Source organism: Mustela lutreola, chromosome 12 (genome assembly GCF_030435805.1).
Source record: "Mustela lutreola isolate mMusLut2 chromosome 12, mMusLut2.pri, whole genome shotgun sequence".
Lineage (NCBI taxonomy): Eukaryota > Metazoa > Chordata > Mammalia > Carnivora > Mustelidae > Mustela > Mustela lutreola.
The window spans coordinates 31,841,184-31,862,037 of NC_081301.1; the positions used below are offsets into that span (position 1 = coordinate 31,841,184).

The 20,854-nt window shown below is 37.3% G+C and overlaps 1 protein-coding gene across 3 annotated transcripts in view; it reads right to left on the reverse strand.

The window, feature by feature from the left end:
• TGFBR1 (transforming growth factor beta receptor 1) overlaps positions 1-20,854 on the reverse strand; it is a 55,902-nt gene that overhangs the window by 16,423 nt on the left and 18,625 nt on the right. For 2 of the 3 annotated variants that reach the window (XR_009346317.1, XM_059141809.1), the window contains exons 2-4: positions 10,367-10,612; positions 7,860-8,102; positions 2,764-2,994 (exon numbers count right to left, since the gene is read on the reverse strand). Coding sequence is in view for 2 of the 3 variants with exons in the window: in XM_059141809.1 (XP_058997792.1) it covers positions 2,764-2,994; positions 7,860-8,102; positions 10,367-10,612 (720 nt within the window). In the remaining variant the exon portion in view is untranslated. The remainder of the gene's footprint in view (positions 1-2,763; positions 2,995-7,859; positions 8,103-10,366; positions 10,613-20,854) is intronic. The other variant, XM_059141810.1, reaches the window with a different exon arrangement.

Sequence of the window (20,854 nt, forward strand, 5' to 3'; positions counted from 1 at the left end):
GACTGAATTCTGAAAGGCTGACAAAGAGGAACACAGGCAGATGGAAGAAAGAGAGATTTTCTGAGGTAATTAACAAGAGAGGCAGAAGAAGGATATGTAAGAGGCTGTGTAATATAAAGGGTTGCCTGAGGGGGGATTAACTAAATCAGGAGGATAAAGATAAAGGAGAAGGGAACTGGGGTGGATGTAGCCCATCCTACAATGTGTGTAGGATGGACAAAGTCCATTAACCCCTGACAAAGAAGAAAGAAGAGGGTAGTGAAGACGCAGGAGGGTGAGCCAGTTCCCATGGTGACCACCAGATGACAGCACCAGCTTGGCTGCTGCCTGAGCAAATGGGGAAAAAAATTTCAGGGCACAGCAGCAAGGGCATTTTCTGCCAGGCTGTTTGCAACTTGGAACGTGCCTAAAACATGTTGGGCCTGGGTGAGGTTTGAGCCCCAAAAGGCAGATTTAAAAGCAACCACCACAGTCAAGTTTGAAACTATGCATGTGGCTAAGTCCTTAAAGGGAGCAATTACTGTTTGTAGACCTAGAGCCTTCACACAAATCAATAAAAAGAGTTTTTAGAAAACAAACACAACTACTAAGAAGTAAGAAATGAACACAGAAAATCTACAGTCACAGAACATTGTCTGTAAGGTTGTTTTAATAGTTAAAAGGGAAACTAAATGGTGCCAAAGCAGAAGAAAATGAAAACAAAGGACTTAATGGAACTATAACCACTGCTTTTGTTTTCACATTAAGTAATACTGAATTGGAAGTAACCACTGATAGATCACTGCCTACATCCATCACATTCATCACTGCCCCAAGTCACAAAAAAGAGATAATCAAGAGGCCCCTGGGAGGCTCAGTCAGTTAAGCATCCAACCCCTTCTTTTCTGCTCAGCTCAGGATCTCAGGATTTTGAGATCAAGCCCCAGGTGGTGCTCAGAGTTCAGCAGGGAGTCTGCTTAAGATTCCTTCCCCTTTCCCCCTCCCTGCCCTCCCTATCTGCTCTTCCACCCTGCTCATGCTCTCTCTCTCTCTAAAATAAATAAATAAAATATTTTTCTTAATAGAAAGAGATAATCAAATATTATATGGCTCCTAATGTGATATATATATCGATATGTAATAAACAATATACAATACATTTTATACAAATATCATATAAAGTGCATAATATACAGGCAGGTATACAATATTTTCAGGAAACCAATAAAATGACTCAGATTGTCTCTAATCCTAACTACCAGTTTTTAAATACAAGGAGCAAGATCAAAGATACTATGGAAATTCAATCAACACAATCCAGAATGTGATAAGCCCTATAGGACAAACAATCCAGTTCTTCAAGAAACCACAAGGAAAAAAAAAAAAATGAAGAGGAACAAAGGAATTTTAAGGGATTTAAATTAAATATCAACCAAATGCCATGTGTGGATTTTGCATCCTAAAAGTGAATAGCCAATTTTTTTTAAAAAAAGAATACACAACTGCAGAATGTGAAACTGACTGGATACTGATGACATTTCAAAAATTAACAACAGTAGTGTGGTCACGTTGCATTAAGATTCCTTAATCTAAAGATACAAATGAAACATGTTTATGGATAAAAAGATATATTATCATATCTTTGGCTTCAAATAATTCAGAGGCAGAGTAGGTAGAATCAGATCAAATATGATTGGCAATGACCTAATCACATTTGAAGATGGGTGATAGGCTCTATTTGCTCCACTTTTTATATATTGGAAATTTTCTAGAAATAAACTCTAAAAAAGAAACAAGTAATAACTGCTTACTGATAATAAATTCAAAAATATGGGAAAGCAAAAGGGAAAATCATTAAACAGTATTCTGAAGAAATAAATACTTGAAAGAAAATGGGAAGGGAGAAGAGGAAAAAGAGGACCATAGTTCAGGCCAATCTCAAAGAGAAAGGGACAGCATGCATCTGATTGCAGGCGGGGATGATGAGAGTGCTAACACGAGTCTCTGATGAAGCTACAAAAGCAGGAACTATGGGCACAACAGTAGAAGCCGGAGCCAAGACGGTAAATGAAGTACAGGGTGAAACCACTGGTCCCCGTCAGCACTCATTCTGACTCTCCCCTGACATACCTTCCGTGCTTCTTGCAGCATCGAACTGAGGCCAGGGCCCCAGGCATCTGTACCAAAGGCAAGAAAGCAGCTAGACGGTTGGTTACCTATGGGCACAGTGGCCCTGGAGAAACTATTTCTCTACTTAATGGAATTGATTTAAAAGTTTGTTTATTTAAAAGACTACTTAGCCCCTGCCAACTTAAAACACAGAACACACTGAGAAGTTATTTTTAATAGATAAGGTCATTAGTATCTATTAGAATGCCCTAATGGTCATGAAGAAATGTAAAGGAAACAGATCTCTGGGCTCTAACTTACCTCAAAATTTTGAGCACCCAGAGTTTATAAAACTCTATCTTTTCTATGCTATGACTATACTCAAATAACTAACTGCCTAAAACCAAAATAACAAAAGCACATCACTTTTAAATTTAAATATAGCTCTTTTATCTTATAGAACAATTGGAGATTTAGAAGCATGTCATGAGTCAAGAAAATCTTTAAAAAGTTCCTGTTTGTAAAGGTTTCTCATATATTCTATTTGACTTAATGGGTTTAATCTGTATGACAAACATTTATTTCTCATCAAATCTGACAGTGTTTAGTAGCCGTATTTGTAGAAAGGCTCAAGCAGATTTCATTATACTCAAAGGAGAAGCAGATGTTACTGACCTTTATTGTCTGCTGCTATAAATCCCAGGATGTTTTCATGACGTAACATTACGGTCTGATAAATCTCTGCCTCACGGAACCATGAGCGCTCTTCTCTAGAGGAAAATATTTTAACAGCAACTTCTTCTCCTCTCCACTTTCCCCGCCAAACTTCCCCAAATCGACCTTTGCCAATACTTTCTTGTAACACAATAGTTCTTGCAATTGTTCTCTGAACAAGCAATGGTAAACCTGAAAATGAAAATAGGCATTAAGGAGTGACAGAGTAACTCCAAAAGCTCTATCTTTAAAGAACTTACAATCTCACTGAGGAGTGACAAACTACATTTGCAAAAAATAGTAATTCATAATAAAATGAAAATAAGATAATAAATATAATAGATGAATCTAGAATCTGCCTAGAGAGTCCAGGTAGGCTTTATAAAGTAAGTTGAATTTGACTGTCCTTTACGGAAGGGATAGGACCACAGGAGAAGGGGAGAGAAGGTTTTCAGGTAGGAGGAATATTAAAGCAAAGGCAGAAGAAGGAAATGAATGGATGTTTATGGAACCAGCTCAGTTAAACAGAAGGTGATGTGTATGGTAAAGCAGTGGAAGAGAGGAAAGCTGTCAGAGTATGAAGGGTACTGAATGCTGAGCTCAAGATGACCACCAAGAGGGGTGCCTGGGTGGATCAGTGGTTAAGCATCTGCCTTTGGCTCGGGTCATGATTCTAGGATCCTGGGATCGAGCCCCACATTGGGCTCTCTGCTCAGAAGGGAGCCTGCTTCTCCCTCTCCCTCTGCCTGCTGCTCCCCCTGCTTGTGTGTGTACTCTCTCTCTGTGAAATAAATAAAATCTTTAAAAAAGAAAAAATGACCAATGAGAGCTATGGATAAAACAAGAACTACTAAAAAATTTCTGAAAAGGGTTCATGAATGAGACAAAGCAATTTAAAAATCTTGTTTTAGAAGGATGAATCTGGTAACGGTTTTATTGATGGGAGGAGAAAACTATGTGAACACAAACATAAAATCAGTATGTACAATCCATACTGATTTTAAAAAATCAGTAAAAATTACCACACAAACCATTTCAAGACAAGTAATTTATGTGCTAGGAACTGGCTGCATAGGCAACATTAGTATCTTAAAGAATGATGCCAAGTAACTGAAAGTGGTGACGGGACGCTGGCATTATTTCACCATCTGAACATGCCCTACTCTAAAATATGTATTTTTAAAATATTGCCACACTTACTTGTTTACAGAAAAGGATTTTTCACTACCTACAACATTTAAGTATCACTATATATGGGACTATTCCAATTCACTCAGTATCATATCCCCTCATAGACTAAGTTAAGTGTTATATTATACTGACCCTGACAATAAAAATACCAGTATCAACCATGTTCTGCAAACTACTATTTCTTTCAGACAATCTATACACATAAATTTGTGTAATTTATAATCTATATTCAGAGTTCTTTGCTAGACCAAATTAGCCCAATGGTAGTACATGAAATTATGTGCTGTCTTTGGTTTCCTGACGTGAAATATTTCTTAATTGAAATGTTAAGTCTTTAAAGTGATCTGAAGTTTTTTCTCTTTTCATCTCTAAGTTTCTCAAATGGGTCCTTTTCCTCTTCTTGCTCTCTATCCTCCCCACCTCCGGCAAAGCAGTTAGCAGTCTGATTATAAATAATTGTTTTTATGTTTATAAGGAGGCTGCTAGCTAAAAATAGATCTGTGAAAAATCCTTATTTAAATCAAGGAGCTCTTTTATATTATGAAGATTCTTAATTATGTGGTTTAGTATAGATACTAATTAATGAAATTTTCTTACAGCCTTTGAATGGGGTCATACCATATACTTAAAGATTTAAAGTATACTTAAGAGTTAACTTCAGGAGGCTATTCTGGAAGTTAGAAAGACAAGGAGTACAGAAGAAAGGGGAATTACACACGGGAAGTCTGAAAATATCTAACACATTCATGTCCCATGTAAATGATATGGCCAAGAAAGGCTACCAGGACAAGGTAAGTTTTTGTCTCCCCATTATCACTGGATTCTAGATCCCAAACTAAAATTCAAAGCCAAATCAAGATTCATCATATTATCTATATTTAGTTACCATAACCGACAGGAATACATGAGCATTTTTAAAAAGTAGTAATTTTCTTCTAAAGAGAAAAATAAATAGGCCTAATTCAAATCTCTATGTTCTCTGCTTTCCTCTCCTCTCCTTACAACTGCTTGAGAGAAAAACTTCCATAGGGAAAGCAGTGGCCCTAAGAGACTCACTCTCTTTCAGAAACTGGCACATGTGCACACACACTTTAACAGCAGCTTAAATAAGGGCACACATACAACCTGTGATTCAAATTTACACAACAGGGATTAGGTTAGCTTCACACATAGAGTTGCCTTCCCAAGTTAAAGATACAGTCTTTGAGAAATAGACCTTTCCTCCACTAAAGTCACGGTACTGAATAATAAACATATGAATATAACATGAAATGTTTAGTTTTAGCTTTTCTCAATGAGCAAAAGAACTAAAGAGGGTATACATAAAGCCACTGTACTGATTCACAGTCATGAGTCCCATGCATGAGACAGCGTTAAGGCTTTATAATGAATAGGAGGGAAACAGGTGGCATGTTCTGCTATCATTCAACACAGGATAGCTTCTGTCTCAATAAATCTGGAGGCCATTCAGCACATAATGAACTATGACGGGGAAAGGAGGCCTTCAACTAAGTTTTTTTGGTACAATGCAGCAAATTAATACCATATGTCAGATTGTTCTTCCAAGTATCTTTCCAATAAGTGTAACACCTGTCATTTGGACATAACTACAATTTATCAAAACATCTTGTCTCATTTGAACCTCATAACAATCCAATGACGTGTACAGGGCAGGGTTCATTACTTTCATTTTAAAGATAAAATAACTTGGGCATGAGACATCAGCTAACTGCCCGAAGCCACAGAGCTAGCAAACAATGTAGACAAGTTTTTGCAGAGTAAGGCATAAAAGAAAAGAGAGAAACTCTCAGATAACAGAGCTGTAGTTCCTGATGCATCTAAAAATACAGGTAAAATGGAAAAAGAGTGATTTCATTCTTGACTTCATGTCTGCATCCTGAAAAGTAAATAAATGTATTCTTATTCAGAAATCAGGTGCCATCCAGACAGCAATTTCTTCTAATCCTTTAGGTAGGCTGATTCCCCGGGAGGCCTGATACAGCACCACCGTCCCAAGTGGCATAAGAAGCTGTGATTTCTCTGGGTGGAAGTCTGGCAACGAGGGACTAATTCCAAATGAGCTTTAGACACCCTGATTTTCTGGGACTTTGGTCTTTGTTTATCATAGTTTTTTGATCTAGGAGGACTTCTAGAATGAGCCAGATCTCCTTTGGGAATGCTTTGGATTAACTCAGAATCAACTGGAAACTCCAGGGAAACCCTAAAACAAGCTCTCTCCTCTCCTCTACCACTCTGGCCCAAAGACTGTCACATCTTCAGTGCCAAGGCTGTTCCATCTCAACCCAAATTCTTGCTGCCTCCCTGCTCACTATGGTCTCAGGGATCCTTAAAGGCTGTTTTGAGGGACCTAGGTTCCAGTGGCAAGCCTGTGTGTGTCCAGTGTCATGGACAGAAGTCACGTGCTGTATATACATGGCCAACAGACAACTTCAGGCCAAGAAGTCAGTTTCTTCATACTTTTATGACTCAACAGATATGCATACAATATATATTCATTTCCTTAAAATAAACAGACATTTGTCATTGCATGAACGTTTGTCGTACTGTATGTGATTTCATGCTTCACTCATATTCTACCCCCAGTCACAACTTCTGCTTTAATGTTCGTTTAGTCACTTAATTATAAAATTATAATATATAATTATAAAATTAGTGAGATTTTCTTTCTTTTTTTAAATTTTATTTATTTATTTGACAGTCAGAGATCACAAGTAGGCAGAGAGGCAGGCGGGGGGGGGGGGGGGGGAAACAGGCTCCCCGTTGAGCAGAGAGCCCGATGCAGGGCTTGATCCCAGGACCCTTGGCATCATGACCTGATCTAAAGGCAGAGGCCTAACCCACTGAGCCACCCAGGCGCCCCTAGTGAGATTTTCATTATGTATATTTTCAAATATACATATTTTCAAATCTTCATTTTATCCACAAACCAGGGCTTTCTTTGAAGTTGATTTATATTTCCAAAAGACAGTATATCTCAGTATCTGTTCCATATTTGTAATGAGGAAACAGAAGCCCAAAAGAAGAAACACAGTTTAACAAGGTCAGAGCCAACCAAAGACAAACTTGCACTGGAATCTAGATCTCTTGATTCCTAGCCCAGTGTCAAATTACAATATTGTGGAGGACAGGGGTCTGCCTCTCTTAGCATCCTTTCAAAGCACATGCAAGTGAAAAAAATAAATCCCTTTCAGTTTAAAGATGAAGCACCGCTGTACCAAAATCTACTTCAAGGAATGATTCTGGCAATTAGCCAGTCTATTTCTGAAACCACAAGAATCAGCAAATGGAACTGAGAAAAGCAAACATCACAGAGGCCGTGGATCCATAAAATTATATGAGATAACAAGGAGGTTAGACATTTTTTAAAGTGAGAAAATCATTAGTTTAATAAAAAAATAGGTCTGAGCTAAAGACAGCAATTTCATATGTTAAAAAAGCAAATAACCTTCACAATTCCAAACACATTTTCTGTCATGCTTGCTTTCAAGTATAAAAATAAAGCTGCTAAACAATCCTGAATAGAATGGGTAGCCGCAGATCATTTGAGTATCTGTCAACTTCAGCCTCATCCATAAGAAAATAATTATCCTTATTCTTTCTATCTCATGGAGTCAAAAGGTGAGAAAGCTTTTCAATTTATACAAACAGGAAGCTGACTTACTTATTTCAACAGTAAAAGTACATTCTAATTTTCTATGCTAAAATAGTCATAGACTTCTATTGGGCTTAAGGTTGAACTAAGTTTTAAACACACTAAGCCAAATTGGCTTAACCAACTAATAAAATAAATAATATAGCTAACTTTTAGAAGATTCCTTAGGAAAAAGGAAAAATAATTCCCTTACCTGATCCAGAACCCGATGTCGTCATATCATAAATTAAATCTTTTAATGTGGTGCCCTCCGAAATAAAAGGGCGATCTAAGGAAGGATCCTCTTCATTTGGCACTCGATGGTGAATCACAGTACGGTTATGGCAGATATAAACCATCAACATGAGTGAGATGCAGACGAAGCAGACTGGTCCAGCAATGACAGCTGCCAGTTCAACGGGACCAAGGCCAGATGATGGCTTTCCTGAAAAAGGGCCTCAAATGAAATAAACATCAACAATAGCAAAAACACTGAAGGTGGCAACCGCAATTTCTTAATCCTCCCTATTTCCTATACTTGGCCACTACTCCCATTAGTCAGAGATCCATTCCAGAAGCTCACAGGGCTCAGATCCAGAACAAGTGAATCATCCTGTCTTCACCCATTGCCCCCCTACCCGCTTCATGATCACCAGCTCAGTCAACATCCACTTACTCTTCCTCTGCTCTTCAGCCTTCGACTAAGGAAGTAACTTTCCCATTCTTGGGATATTTATTTGATTTCTTATGATCCAATCCTAATTCTAGTAATTTCTTTTAAGAAGAAGAGTCCTTATACACTGAATACTTAATTATCTAAAGATGACTATTGCTTTTATATATGGAAAATCTTGGCTGATCTAAAGAATTCTGGTTAACAATTAATATATGATGTTTCACTGCCTTTTGGTATTTAAAAAAAGAAGAAAATCTGAACTTTTTCTGTCTCTAAGAGATAAGCAGTGTTACCTTATGCTGAATGCATAAACAATATTTTTCTTTGTTCTTAAAATTGACATTTTTTTATTATATGTATTTGGGAAAGTATTTTTTTCACTAATTTCATTAATTTTGCTAGCACATTCTTTTCTGTCTGCTTCTATGCCATTTTCTGGAATTTTTGCAGTAAGTATATTGGGTCACCTAGATTTATCCTCTAATCTTAATCTGTTTACTATCTTTTCTCCCTGAATTGTAACACAATTTCTCAAGCTTTTCTCACACTAGGCTATAAAATATTAGTCTCCAGTCTGCTACTCACTTTCAATATTACATTTTTTAAAATAATCAATTGAGCTTTCCATCTAAAAAAGTGATCTTTAACCAAAAACGAACTTTGGACTATCTGAAAGTTCTTCCCTATCATGACATCTACCCAGTTCAGTTCACTTCTTTTCAACCACTGAATCTTTTTATTTGGTAATTTTTTTTGCTGTTTGCTTAACAGAAACCTGGGAATGAGGGATTTAGGTATGCTTAGCATTAGAAATGAAGTTAGTTCTTCACAGGCTTTATGAGCCCTCATTTAGATATTTCGAGCCCAAACAATGGAAATGGGAAATTCTGGAATTAGAATTTTCTTTTTCATATTAGAATTGCAGATACCCTGAACAGAAGTCGGAAAAATTATAGTCCAATAGAAACTTGCCATGGGGAAGCTTCCCTAAAATGCTGAATATCTGGTTTTACTCTGCTGTTAGCACTCGAATGAAGGGTAAGACTGCCTCCCCCTGTAACCTGTGGGACTGGCCCTTTTCTGCTGGGCCACAGCAGTGCTTCCTACTTCAGTTAGCATGATGCCTGGACCAGCTGAGTGGAGAGTGAGCACCGTGGTCTGCCTCCCAGAGCAATGAAACCAGGTGATTCTTCCTAAAGGAGAATGGAGCCTTTGCTTCTGTAACGTCCTCACCTCAAACCCCTCAGAGTTTAAGGTTTGGTGGGATTTCTAAGAGGTCCTTTCACTTACTTCTTTTCATATGGGTAGTCAATCTTCACTAGTCTGAAGTTATCTGCAGTATAAATTATAGAAGTTTTCACAAGCACAGGAATGGGGATGGTATTCTTCCATCAATTTGGCTAGCATGAATACAAGTTTCCTGCATTTTTATATTCCTTTGATTATGACAGTTGAAATTTGGGATTTGAGGAAGGATAGGCTCAGACTAAGATCTTAAACCAGAACCTGAAAATTAAACTAATCCTTAGAGGGTATAAAGCCTTCAAATTCCTGACTCTGCTTGGACACTGTAAAATGTAAACTATAGTGAAGGACAAAAAAATTTAGAAATCATATGATTTATACACAAAGATGATAAAGCAAGGTTAAAATTACAAAATAAAGGCATCTGGGCTGTTTAGTGCTGCCCATTATCAATTACTTTAAAAGGCTGGATGATTATACAAGGAAAAGAAACTCACTCTAAGGATAAAGTAGGGACTGCCTGAGGACATACTGCTATGGCAGCTTTGTCAGAATTCGCCTTTAAGAGGCTCGCCTTTTAGACCTAAGTGACCTCAGAGAAAGTCTATTACTGGAACCACGTTGTCAAACAACACAACACCCAGTAGTCAGGATCTTGGCTACTCCTGTAACTCTACAACCACTGACAAGTTCCTTCTTGCCTCTGAACTGGATTCTAAGATTCCTTCCAGTTCTAAAACCATAGTCGGAATCAGCTTTTCTTGTAGTGTTAAGAAAAAAAATCTTATACAACAACTTACCAACAGTTGGGAGTTCTATTTTATTGCAATGGTCCTGGTTGCAGCAATAGGTTGTAGTAACAGACCCAGTTTTTGAAGACGGTGCACATACAAATGGTCTGTCTCGAGGAATTAGGTCAATTTCAGCTATACACATGCTATTGTGTATAACTTTGTCGGTGGTCTCTGTGACAGAGACAAAGCAGAGCCCATCTGTCACACAAGTAAAATTGTCTTTTGTACAAAGGTGGCAAAAACACTGTAATGCTGGAAAAAGAGAATAAGATTCTCTTAGAAAAAATTCTCCAGGTTAACAACTTGAAATTATCCCATATTCCCTAAAATAATACATTCCTGATCCTATTATAATCATACAATTTCTCTGCACTGTTCAAAAAACAAAACTCTTATTACTCTCAGAAGTTCCAAATTCTGTGAAAACCACACATACGTATGAGCCAAATATGGTAAAATCTGGACCCAGGTTTTTTTCTAAAGCCTTTTTGCTTCCAAGTACAAATTCTGACAAGTAATTTCATTAAGTTAAGGCAAGCATTTGCGCTCCTATTTGGAACACAGTACATTTAAATTTTTAACGGTCATACTTATTCTTATCAGTTGAAAGCTATGTATTCACATATTCCCCCCACTGGGAAGCAATGTGTGAAAGTACTTCTACCTACTCACAGTAGGTTAGAAATGTCATTTGGGTGGATTTATGGCAATGGAGTAAAATGGAAATAGATTTGTACTAAGCCAGACACTCTTTCCTCTTGTGCAAATGCTAAGAAGCACATACATCTTCTAGTTAGGGTTAGTGTACTTGCTCAGTAAGCCAAGAAGACTGCACCAGTAATACATAAATGCTCCAATCACACACCCAACCATACACTGTTCGAGAAACACAATGCTCCATGACCATTTGTATCTTTTGATCTTCGTGGCTCAAGAGGTGACTTCTTTCAGGAAGTCTTCCCCTAATTACCAACACCTTCCAACATACACAGACACACGGACACCCTCTCCACCATGTTCTCCAATGAGGTAAAATGCTGTCCAAAGCACACACTGCTTACCAGAATTGCTAGTTTTTTCTCTCCACTATGAAACTGCAAGATCCATAGTAATAATTTCTGTAAATCGATATTTAACATGAGGCCTGGTAAAAACCAGCATTCAAAAATTTTTTTTTGTTAAATCAATGATAGAATGGGTACTTACAATCTCATGAAACTGCAAAACACAGGTATGTCCTTAAGTCCAAAGAAACTTGCCAATTACTTTTTGGAGAGGAAAAAGTTACAGTTCAGGTAATGTAGTATACAGAATGGCTACTTATGATGAGACCAAGGAGGTCCACAAAGACTGTGTATTTAGAAAAAGAACAGCTCTGCAGGCAGGCCAGAAGAAAGCTAACTCTCTGCACAGCTAACTTGCTGTGCAGGAAGGGTTAACTCAGCAGGGTTGAGTTGCTCAAATCCTGCACATTCCCAAGAAAGACCTGTTTTCAGGCCTGGCCCTTGGCCAGTCCCTAGGAAATGAGCTCTGAGCCCTTGAAATACTCTCCATGATAAGAATGGAGTCACAAGCCTGTGTGACTGAGCTCCAATAAAACCACTGGGCACGAAGGCTCTGCTGAGCTTCCCAGGCTGGCAACACCGTACACGTGCGGTCACACTGTTGCTGAGCTATGGCATGTACCTGTGCTACTGCACAGGCTGAGGACACTTGGAAGCCGGCATCTGGTTTCTCCTGGGATTTGCCTTTCCCTTTTGATAATTTAATATGTATCTTTCCCACTGTAATAAACTATAACCAGGAGTATAGCTTTTCTGAGTCCCATGAGTCCTTCTGGCCAATCACTCAGCCTGAGGGTGGTCTTGGGGACCTTACCTCACTTGCTAAACCAAATTCAGGAATGTCAGGATCCCTTGAGGAAGTGATTCTTGGTTGCTGGATTAATTAATATACTTATTACCTTTACAGATTAGCAAAGTTTTACCTTAATCATTATAAAAAAAAATTTGTTCTTTCTTCTTAGACGTTCAACTGTTTGAATTAACTCCTCCCAAACACAGTAAGAACTCAAAATGAGTATTTAAAAAGACTCAATCATAGTTTAACATTTACAAATTATTTAATTTTTTCAATTTTGTTATTTAAATTCTATTTAGTTAACATACAGTAAATTGGTAGCTTCAGAGGTGATTTAGTGATTCATCAGTTGCATATAACACCCTGCTCATTACATCAAGAGTCCTCCTTCATGCCAATCACTCAATTACTCCAGCCCCCCACCCACCTCCCCTCCAGCAACCCTCAGTTTTTTTCCTAGAGTTAAGAGTCTCTTACGGTTTGCCTCCCTCTGTTTTCATCTTATTTTATTCTTCCTTCCCTTCCCCTATGTTCATCTGTTTTGTTCCTTAAATTCCAAAAGTGAAATTATATTAACATATAAAGATTATTAAAAGAGATGGTGGTTATTCATGGTGAGGTTTAGGGGTGGTTATTATAGATTCAATTCCCTAAAGAGGAATTCTGAATAAGAAACCCATGGACTGGTTTCAGGGATACATGAATGCCATGAAACTGTCAAATGTTGTATGTATTTGCATTTTGGAGGTTCATAGCTTCCAAGAGAATCACAAAGGGGTCTATCACCCACAAAAGATTAAAACCACCACCATAGGAGATCATCATCATTCTCTCCTGAATCCCCTTTACTTGCGGTTAGTCAACCAATATTTTCTAATCATTATTCTTATCCGTTACTGTGTCAAAAGCTTAGTGTACAAAGATTGGTATAATCCATGGTCACAGACCTTGAAGAGCTCCAAGGCCTACAGAAAGAGGCCTTGTTAATCGATACATTACTTAATTAATACATAATTAATTGATAATACATAATTAATAGTATTATTATAATATATTAATTATTAATATATAAGTGATTAATAATACATGATACAATGTGGTAATTGCTATATATATATATATACTGTCATGAATATCCTCTCAGTTCTAAGATCTTCATCTTCTCCCTTAGCATATATGAAATGAGACCTAAACACCTGGTCTAACAATTAAGACTTTTACTATTGGGGTCCAACTTACCACTCACATTATAAATGCAATCTAGGGCCTCATACTTCTTACCATTTTAACAATCATGTCTTTCATGGCCATGGTCTTTACATATACTATCTCTATGCCTAGTTCAAACAAGATTTTTCATGATAGGCTCTAAACTCTGCCCTACTCTTAAGGTAAGTGGCAGGTCCTTACAATATGTTCCCATAGTCCTCTTTGTATACCTTTCAGATAGAACAAATCAATCTATTTATAGTTTGCTGTTAAAGTGTCTCTCATCACACTAAGAAGGGCCACGTTTTTTAAAATTCATTTTCCCACCACTGAATCCTGAACTTGGTGATCACAAAAATGTATGCTAAAACAAGTGTTACCCAAACAGGAGGTCACAAGTATGTTGGGAGAAGGGGAGTCTAAGAATTGTGTACAAAATTTTGCTAATGTTTTCATTTAAAAGATAATCTAAATAAATAAGATAATCTAAAATGAATGATAAAAATGCTAAAGTAACCACAATCTAAACAAAAACTATCAGAAGGCTTTCACTGATGCTTCTTCAGTTCTGTTAAAATCTTCTTCAGGCCAAATGGCCTAATGGCACTCTGTATAAGCAAAGCTCTGACAATAACTGTAACCAACAGTGAAAAATAAAGGAATCTAGAATCATCACAGCATATGATAAGACCGGCATGGTATATTCAAAGCTAATACCATACATATGCTACCATAATTACATGGATCCTATCTTTGTAGTACAATTGCAAAAGTTGATTAGAATTAAATGTGGTTGAAGTATCCAGTGACATTTTTCCATTCCCATTTCCAGCATGAGCTAGTGTAGAGAACCATTTAATAAAGATTTCAGTAATGACATAACGTTAACCTCATCTTCAAACGAACACCACAGCTGACATCTCATTAAAACTGGTATTTGAGGAATGCTTGCTGGCAAGTGTTTTGGTTAGATAGGAGGTCTGACAATCCTGAACTTAGAAACAAAGCCTGAAGTCATTAATAGCACCTTGCACAACATTACTTAGAATGGGTACTTGCAGCTTTTAGTATCACTGAAGTTAAAATACAGAAACAGATTTAAAATGGAATGAGACTTAAGGCTCTTTTTTTTCCTACTGTGAAACCTAAACATCACCTGTCACACTGAATAACAATATTAACTTGAAATCTGTTAGTTGTGTAGTTGTCTTTATATTTAATTTGCAGGCTTGGTTTATAGTTTTAAATGAGCCAAAAATAAAAAAATTTATATCTAGTTTCATAGCTATATAATTAAAGTAACATGACAAATACATTCCATATGTTTTCTTTTAAAGAGGTCATTACTTATGGCAAGTTTGAGAAAGTCTGTGCTAAAGGGGTTCTCTTAACAAGAGTCTTTCAGTAGGAACAGGTCGCTGGACAAACAGAAACATTACTTAACATGAAGCTTAACCAGGTAAGGGTTTACCTCTTGAAGGAATTTTAAACTTCTATTTTACCACTTTAAATCAGAGTTGAGACTGAATACAAAACTGCTGTTAAATATGAGATGCAGTAATATAGTTTAGGGAAAAAATAAGGTAATTTAAAAATCCCCATGAACTCATGAACTTTAGTTCCCATTTTTAAAAAATTCAAACTTATTAATAGATAGATCTGACCCCTCGTTATCTCCCTTTCTTAATTAGATTGTTGTTTCTGTTGATTTTCAAATGCATGTACAGGGCAAAATTTCTACCTAACAAAGGTATACAACAATGGCTTCTTCCCACCCCACAGCCCATAATTTCACGCCCCATGCCACCCTATCCCTTAACATCAGCCTCTCCTCGTCAACTTGACTTTCATTTAATTCTGCCATTTTTCATTGAGCATACCCATAGGCCAGATGCTGAGCAGGCTGTGGGGTAGAGGGATAAATAAGACAAACTGGACTGAAGGAACTCACCAGGGTGGAAAAGTAAGGCATTAAACAGATCATTAAAATCCAGATGCTGGAAGAGAATGATCAAAGTGCTTTAACTCTGCCAACGTAGAAGGGAAGGCAAGAAAAGCTGCCCAGGACATCCAAATCAGAACTTGGAGAATATGTAAAACTGATCAATAGTTGAAGGTGAGAAAGCAGTCCTGACAGGGTTTTCTTTTCTCTGTGGTAGGATTTCATCATTGGTGGCTATAATGTGTTAATGAGACTATCAAATTTAAATAACTATTCAAGATACTAACCATAATGGTTTCATTTTATCAACAAAATGAACATAATACATTCCTGACCTATTTCATCATCTCAATGAAATCATCAAATGAGATACTATCTATCAGCACATTTTGAAACTATTAATATAAAATCGTATGTGGCCATATAGAATTATCAAATATAATAAATGGCATTGTTCCAAACACAATTTATTTGTAGGCCACTAGAAAAACACATCTTCCCCAAAGTAACGTGTAAAATTCCACTCTACAATCTAAACAAACAGGGCCCTAGGAAACCTGGAAGATCATCTCATTTTAATTCAGTTCTATCATGTTATCAATGAAAAAACAAACCTTAAGAGTACCAAAATAATTTAACAATACTCCATCCATATTAGAGGTCAATGTAAATTCCTACTACATCACATCACAAATGTGATGGTGTTGGTATCTGTATGTTTCTGTGTTGGTATCCTTATGTTAAGTAACTCAACTTTCAGGACTCCCCCTGTGGTTCAGCAGTACAGCTTCCTGTTTGGACCTCTAGTTTGACTCTTTTGCCCGACAGCAAAGATAAGAATGAAATTCCCTGTTGAGGACATTTCTCCTACCTTGGTCACCTTTTGCTTCTGTGCCCTAATATCTACCAGCAGCCAATACTTCCTCCATTCTAAAATACATATTTGCCCACACTTAAACTTCTGAAATTTGCATCTGCACTACAATCAAGGTAAAAAGAAAACTCCAGTTTCTAGACAGAAAGTTAAGACATGATTACAGTTGTTGCGATTTCTGCATGTGCAAACTTGGCCACGTATGGAAGGGATTATTCATTTAATCACTATCTTACTCATCTGCATTGGTAGCTCTCCTGAAACTAAAATTTAACTTAACCTTAATCCCCATTAGTCTTCATAAAGATTTCATTATGGCTCAGCACATACCTGTTGTATTCACAGAAAATTGTCAATCCTGTGCCAGGAAATAAAATTACTAGCAATAGAAATTTCCAAAGATTGCAGAATAAATCAAAGAATTTTCAAAATTTGAAGATGTTGGTGTGATGTGAAAGACTGTCAGAAACTGAACATCTAGATGTCATCAAAGAAAGCGGCAACAGTAATGAGAGATGGCAGAATCATTGAGGTTATCATCTTCAGTGATGGTGATAAATCTCAAGTTGAGATTCCAGCTCTTCATCCCAACTATAAAGGAAATTTCCATCATTGCCTCATTTCAGTGTCTGGAGGTCAAACATCAAAACACCATACTTCTACCAAATGCTAAGACCACCATGGGTTGATTCACAAGCTTAAGTATCTGGCTAGACAACTGGGATAGTAGATAGCTTGTGAAGAGTATACAAAACAGATATCTATGACCTTTGCTGATTAAATAAAAACTAGTATCAGAAACCTTGTCTTCCAGGCCAAGAGTGATAGTGTCTATAAAGCTTATCCCCCTTTTGATGTATATACTTCAATACTCTTTCCTTTTTCAATCCTTCCTTCACTCTAACAAGAACTTGACCAAAACATCTGGAGAAATTCACTCGTGAATTCACAATGTTCTTTTCTAAAATTCTTTAGGATATGAGACACACTGACACAACTTTGTTAGTTTATATGACATCACACTTCCCTAACTTAGTCGATAGTCCTTTGGGATATCTCAGATCTACGTCTCTATACTTCTTGACCTTATACTTGTGCTCCAGACTCATAATGTAACTTCCAAGAAATGCTCTGCTTGGCTTGCTTTTTAGTGCAAAATCAAAACGTTTAAAACCAAATACAACATTATTCCTCTAATAGTGGTATATGTGATAAAAAAAAAAAAAAAAAAAAAAAAGACCCCTTTCTTGCTGAGACAGCTCAGCAGTTAAAAAGGTACAAAGGGATGAAGATTTCTCTCACCAGAGACTGAATTCTGATTTTGCTGGTCATGATCCTTCTTTTCCTTTCCTTTCCCATTACAGCACAATTATACTTTACTATATAGAGAGAGTATTTCTAAATATTACAAATATGCACCAACAGGCTAGTGAAGGACATGCACAATGCCTTTTATTCAGTCTACTTAGCTACTGTTAAAAACAAGCTCATTTTTTGTCATGATTGTGTTTTGGGGGTGTTGAGTTTGAGGAATTCTTTATAGATCTTGGATATCAGCCCTTTGTCTGTGGTCATTTGCGAGTATCTTCTCTCATTCTGTGGGTTCCTTCTTTGTTTTGTTGACTGTTTTCTTTGCTGTGCAGAAGCTTTTTATCTTGATGAAATCCCAAAAGTTCACTTTCGCTTTTGCTTCCTTTCCCTTTGGAGACATGTCTTGAAAGAAGTTGCTGTGGCCAATGTTGAAGAAGTTATTGCCTATGTTCTCCTCTAGGATTTTGACAGATTCCTGCCTCACATTGAGGTCTTTCATCCATTTCGAGTTTATCTTTGTGTATGGTGTACACACCATATTCGAATGGTCAATTTTCATTCTTCTGTACATAGCTGTCCAATTTTCCCGTTTATTGAAGAGATTGTCTTTCTTCCACTGGATATTTTTTCCTGCTTTATCAAAGATTAGTTGACCATAGAGTTGAGGATCCACAGCTGGCTTCTCTATTCTGTTCCATTAATCTATGTGCTGTTTTTGTGCCAGTAACATGCTGTCTTAGTGATCACGGCTCTGTAATATAGCTTGAAATCAGGCAACGTGAAGTCCCCAGCTTTTTCTTTTTCAACATTTCCTTGGCAATTCGGGGTCTTTTCTGGTTCCATACAAATTTTATGATTGTTTGTTCCAGCACTTTGAAAAATGCTGGTGGAATTTTGATTGGGATGGCACTGAAGGTATGATTGCTCTGAGCAGTATAGACATTTTTACAATATTTATTCTTCCAATCCATGAGCATGGAATGCTTTTCCATCTTTTTGTATCTTCTTCAATTTCTTTCATGAGTGTTCTGTAGTTCCTCAAGTACAGATCCTTTACCTCTTTGGTTAGGTTTATTCCAAGGTATCTTATGGTTCATGGTGCTATAGTAAATGGAATCAATTCTCTAATTTCCCTTTCTATATGTTCATTGTTAGTGTATAAGAAAGCAACTAATTTCTGTGAGATTTTGTATCTTGCCACATTACTGAATTGCTGTATGAGTTCTAGTAGTTTGGGGGTGGAGTCTTTTGGGTTTTCCACATAAAGTATCATGTCATCTGCAAAGAAAGAGAGTTTGACTTCTTCTTTGCCAATTTGAATACCTTTTATTTCTTTTTGTTGTCTGATTACTGTTGCTAGGACTTCTAGTACTATGTTGGACAACAGTGGTGAGAGTGGGCATCCTCGTCGTGTTCCTGATCTCAATGGGAAGGCTGTCAGCTTTTCCCCATTGAGAATGATATTTACTGCTGGTTTTTCATAGATAGATTTTACGAAGTTGAGGAATGTTCCCTCTATCCCAATATTTTGAAGAGTTTTAATCAGGAATGGATGCTGTATTTTGTCAAATGCTTTTTCTGCATCAATTGAGAGGACCGTGTGTTTCTTCTCTCTTCTCTTATTGATTTGTTCTATCACATTGATTGATTTGTGAATGCTGAACCACCCTTGCATCCCAGGGATAAATCCCATCTGGTCAGACACACGAAAAACTGTTCATCATCATTAGCCATCAGGGAAATCCCAATCAAAATCACATTGAGATACCACCTTTATACCAGTTAGAATGGTCAAAATTAACAGGACAGTAAACAACAAGAGTTGGAGAGGATATGGAGAAAGGGGAACCCTTTTACACTGTTGGTGGGAATGCAAGTTGGTGCAGCCACTCTGGAAAGCAGTGTGGAGATTCCTCAAAAAATTAAAAATAGAGCTACCCTATGACCTTGCAATTACACTACTGGGTATTTACCCCAAAGATACAGATGCAGTGAAAAGAAGGGCCATCTGTAACCCAATGTTCATAGCAGCAATGGCCACAATCACCAAACTGTGGAAAGAGGCGAGATGCCCTTCAACAGACGAATGGATAAAGAAGATATGGTCCATATATACCATGGAATATTACACAACCATCAGAAAGGATGAATCCCAAACTTTTGTATCAACATAGATGTGACTGGAGGAGATTATGCTGCATGAAATAAGTCAAACAGAGAAAGTCAATTATATGGTTTCACTTACTTGTGGAGCCTAAGGTATAACATGGAGGACATTAGGAGAAGGAAAGTAAAAGTGAAGTGGAATAAATCAGTGGGGGAGATGAAGCATGAGAGACTGTGGACTGTGAGAAACAAACAGGGTTTTAGAAGGGAGGGCATGGGAGATGGGTAAACCTGGTGGTGGGTATTAAGGAGGGCACTTATTGCATGGAGCACTGGGTGTTCATTAAAAAAATGAAACTTGGAACACTGAGAAAAAAAAAGAAACACAGAAGCTCACACAACTGCTAGCAAAGATGAAAGCAAAAGCAAAGTTAGAAGTTGAAACAAATCCTTTCAGGTACTAATGGCTACCCTATTACAGGCTAGTCTATGTCTGTACTCCAGCTCTTCGGCCTTCCCCTCCCCACTACTCCCAAAGCCATGCCCTCTCTTGAGGGATTTGTCCTCTTCCTCTTCCAGTTCCACCTCTGGGGAAAGCATATATATGCTCTCTTCCTCTTTTGAATATGCTGCAAATCTCTGTGAATAAGACTAAAACCCTGACCATCAACTGAGTTTTGGTCTTCAAAGCACTCAACTGAAAAGAACTCAGTTCTTCTCACCTCCACCCCTTTAGATCACCTGGCAGCAGTAATGTCAAAGTCAGCTTGTCAAAATACAAGTACAAAATACAAAATACAAAAATACAAAATACAAAAAACAAGTACCATACAACATTAAAGTGAATTCTCTAGTCTAGTTCAGCTAACACTGCAGTTTCAAATTTAGGGCTTCAAAACAAAAATATGATTTATCCAGACATTTCTCCAGAAAGTCCAAGCACTTAAGAAACATCATTTTTGATTCACATACAACTCCAACTTGCAAGACTAGGGACCCACTTAAATTCTCAATCACTTGCTTCTCCACAATACCTCCATTTGCTGATCTCCTGAGCTCCATGGAATTAGTTGATATTATGTTAACTGATATCAGAGAAACCCACACTAAGAACAGGCTGCCTAAATGGCAAGATGAGATTTAATAGGGGCAATTAATATAAAGGCTTTCATTTAGTCTCAAAATAAAATAA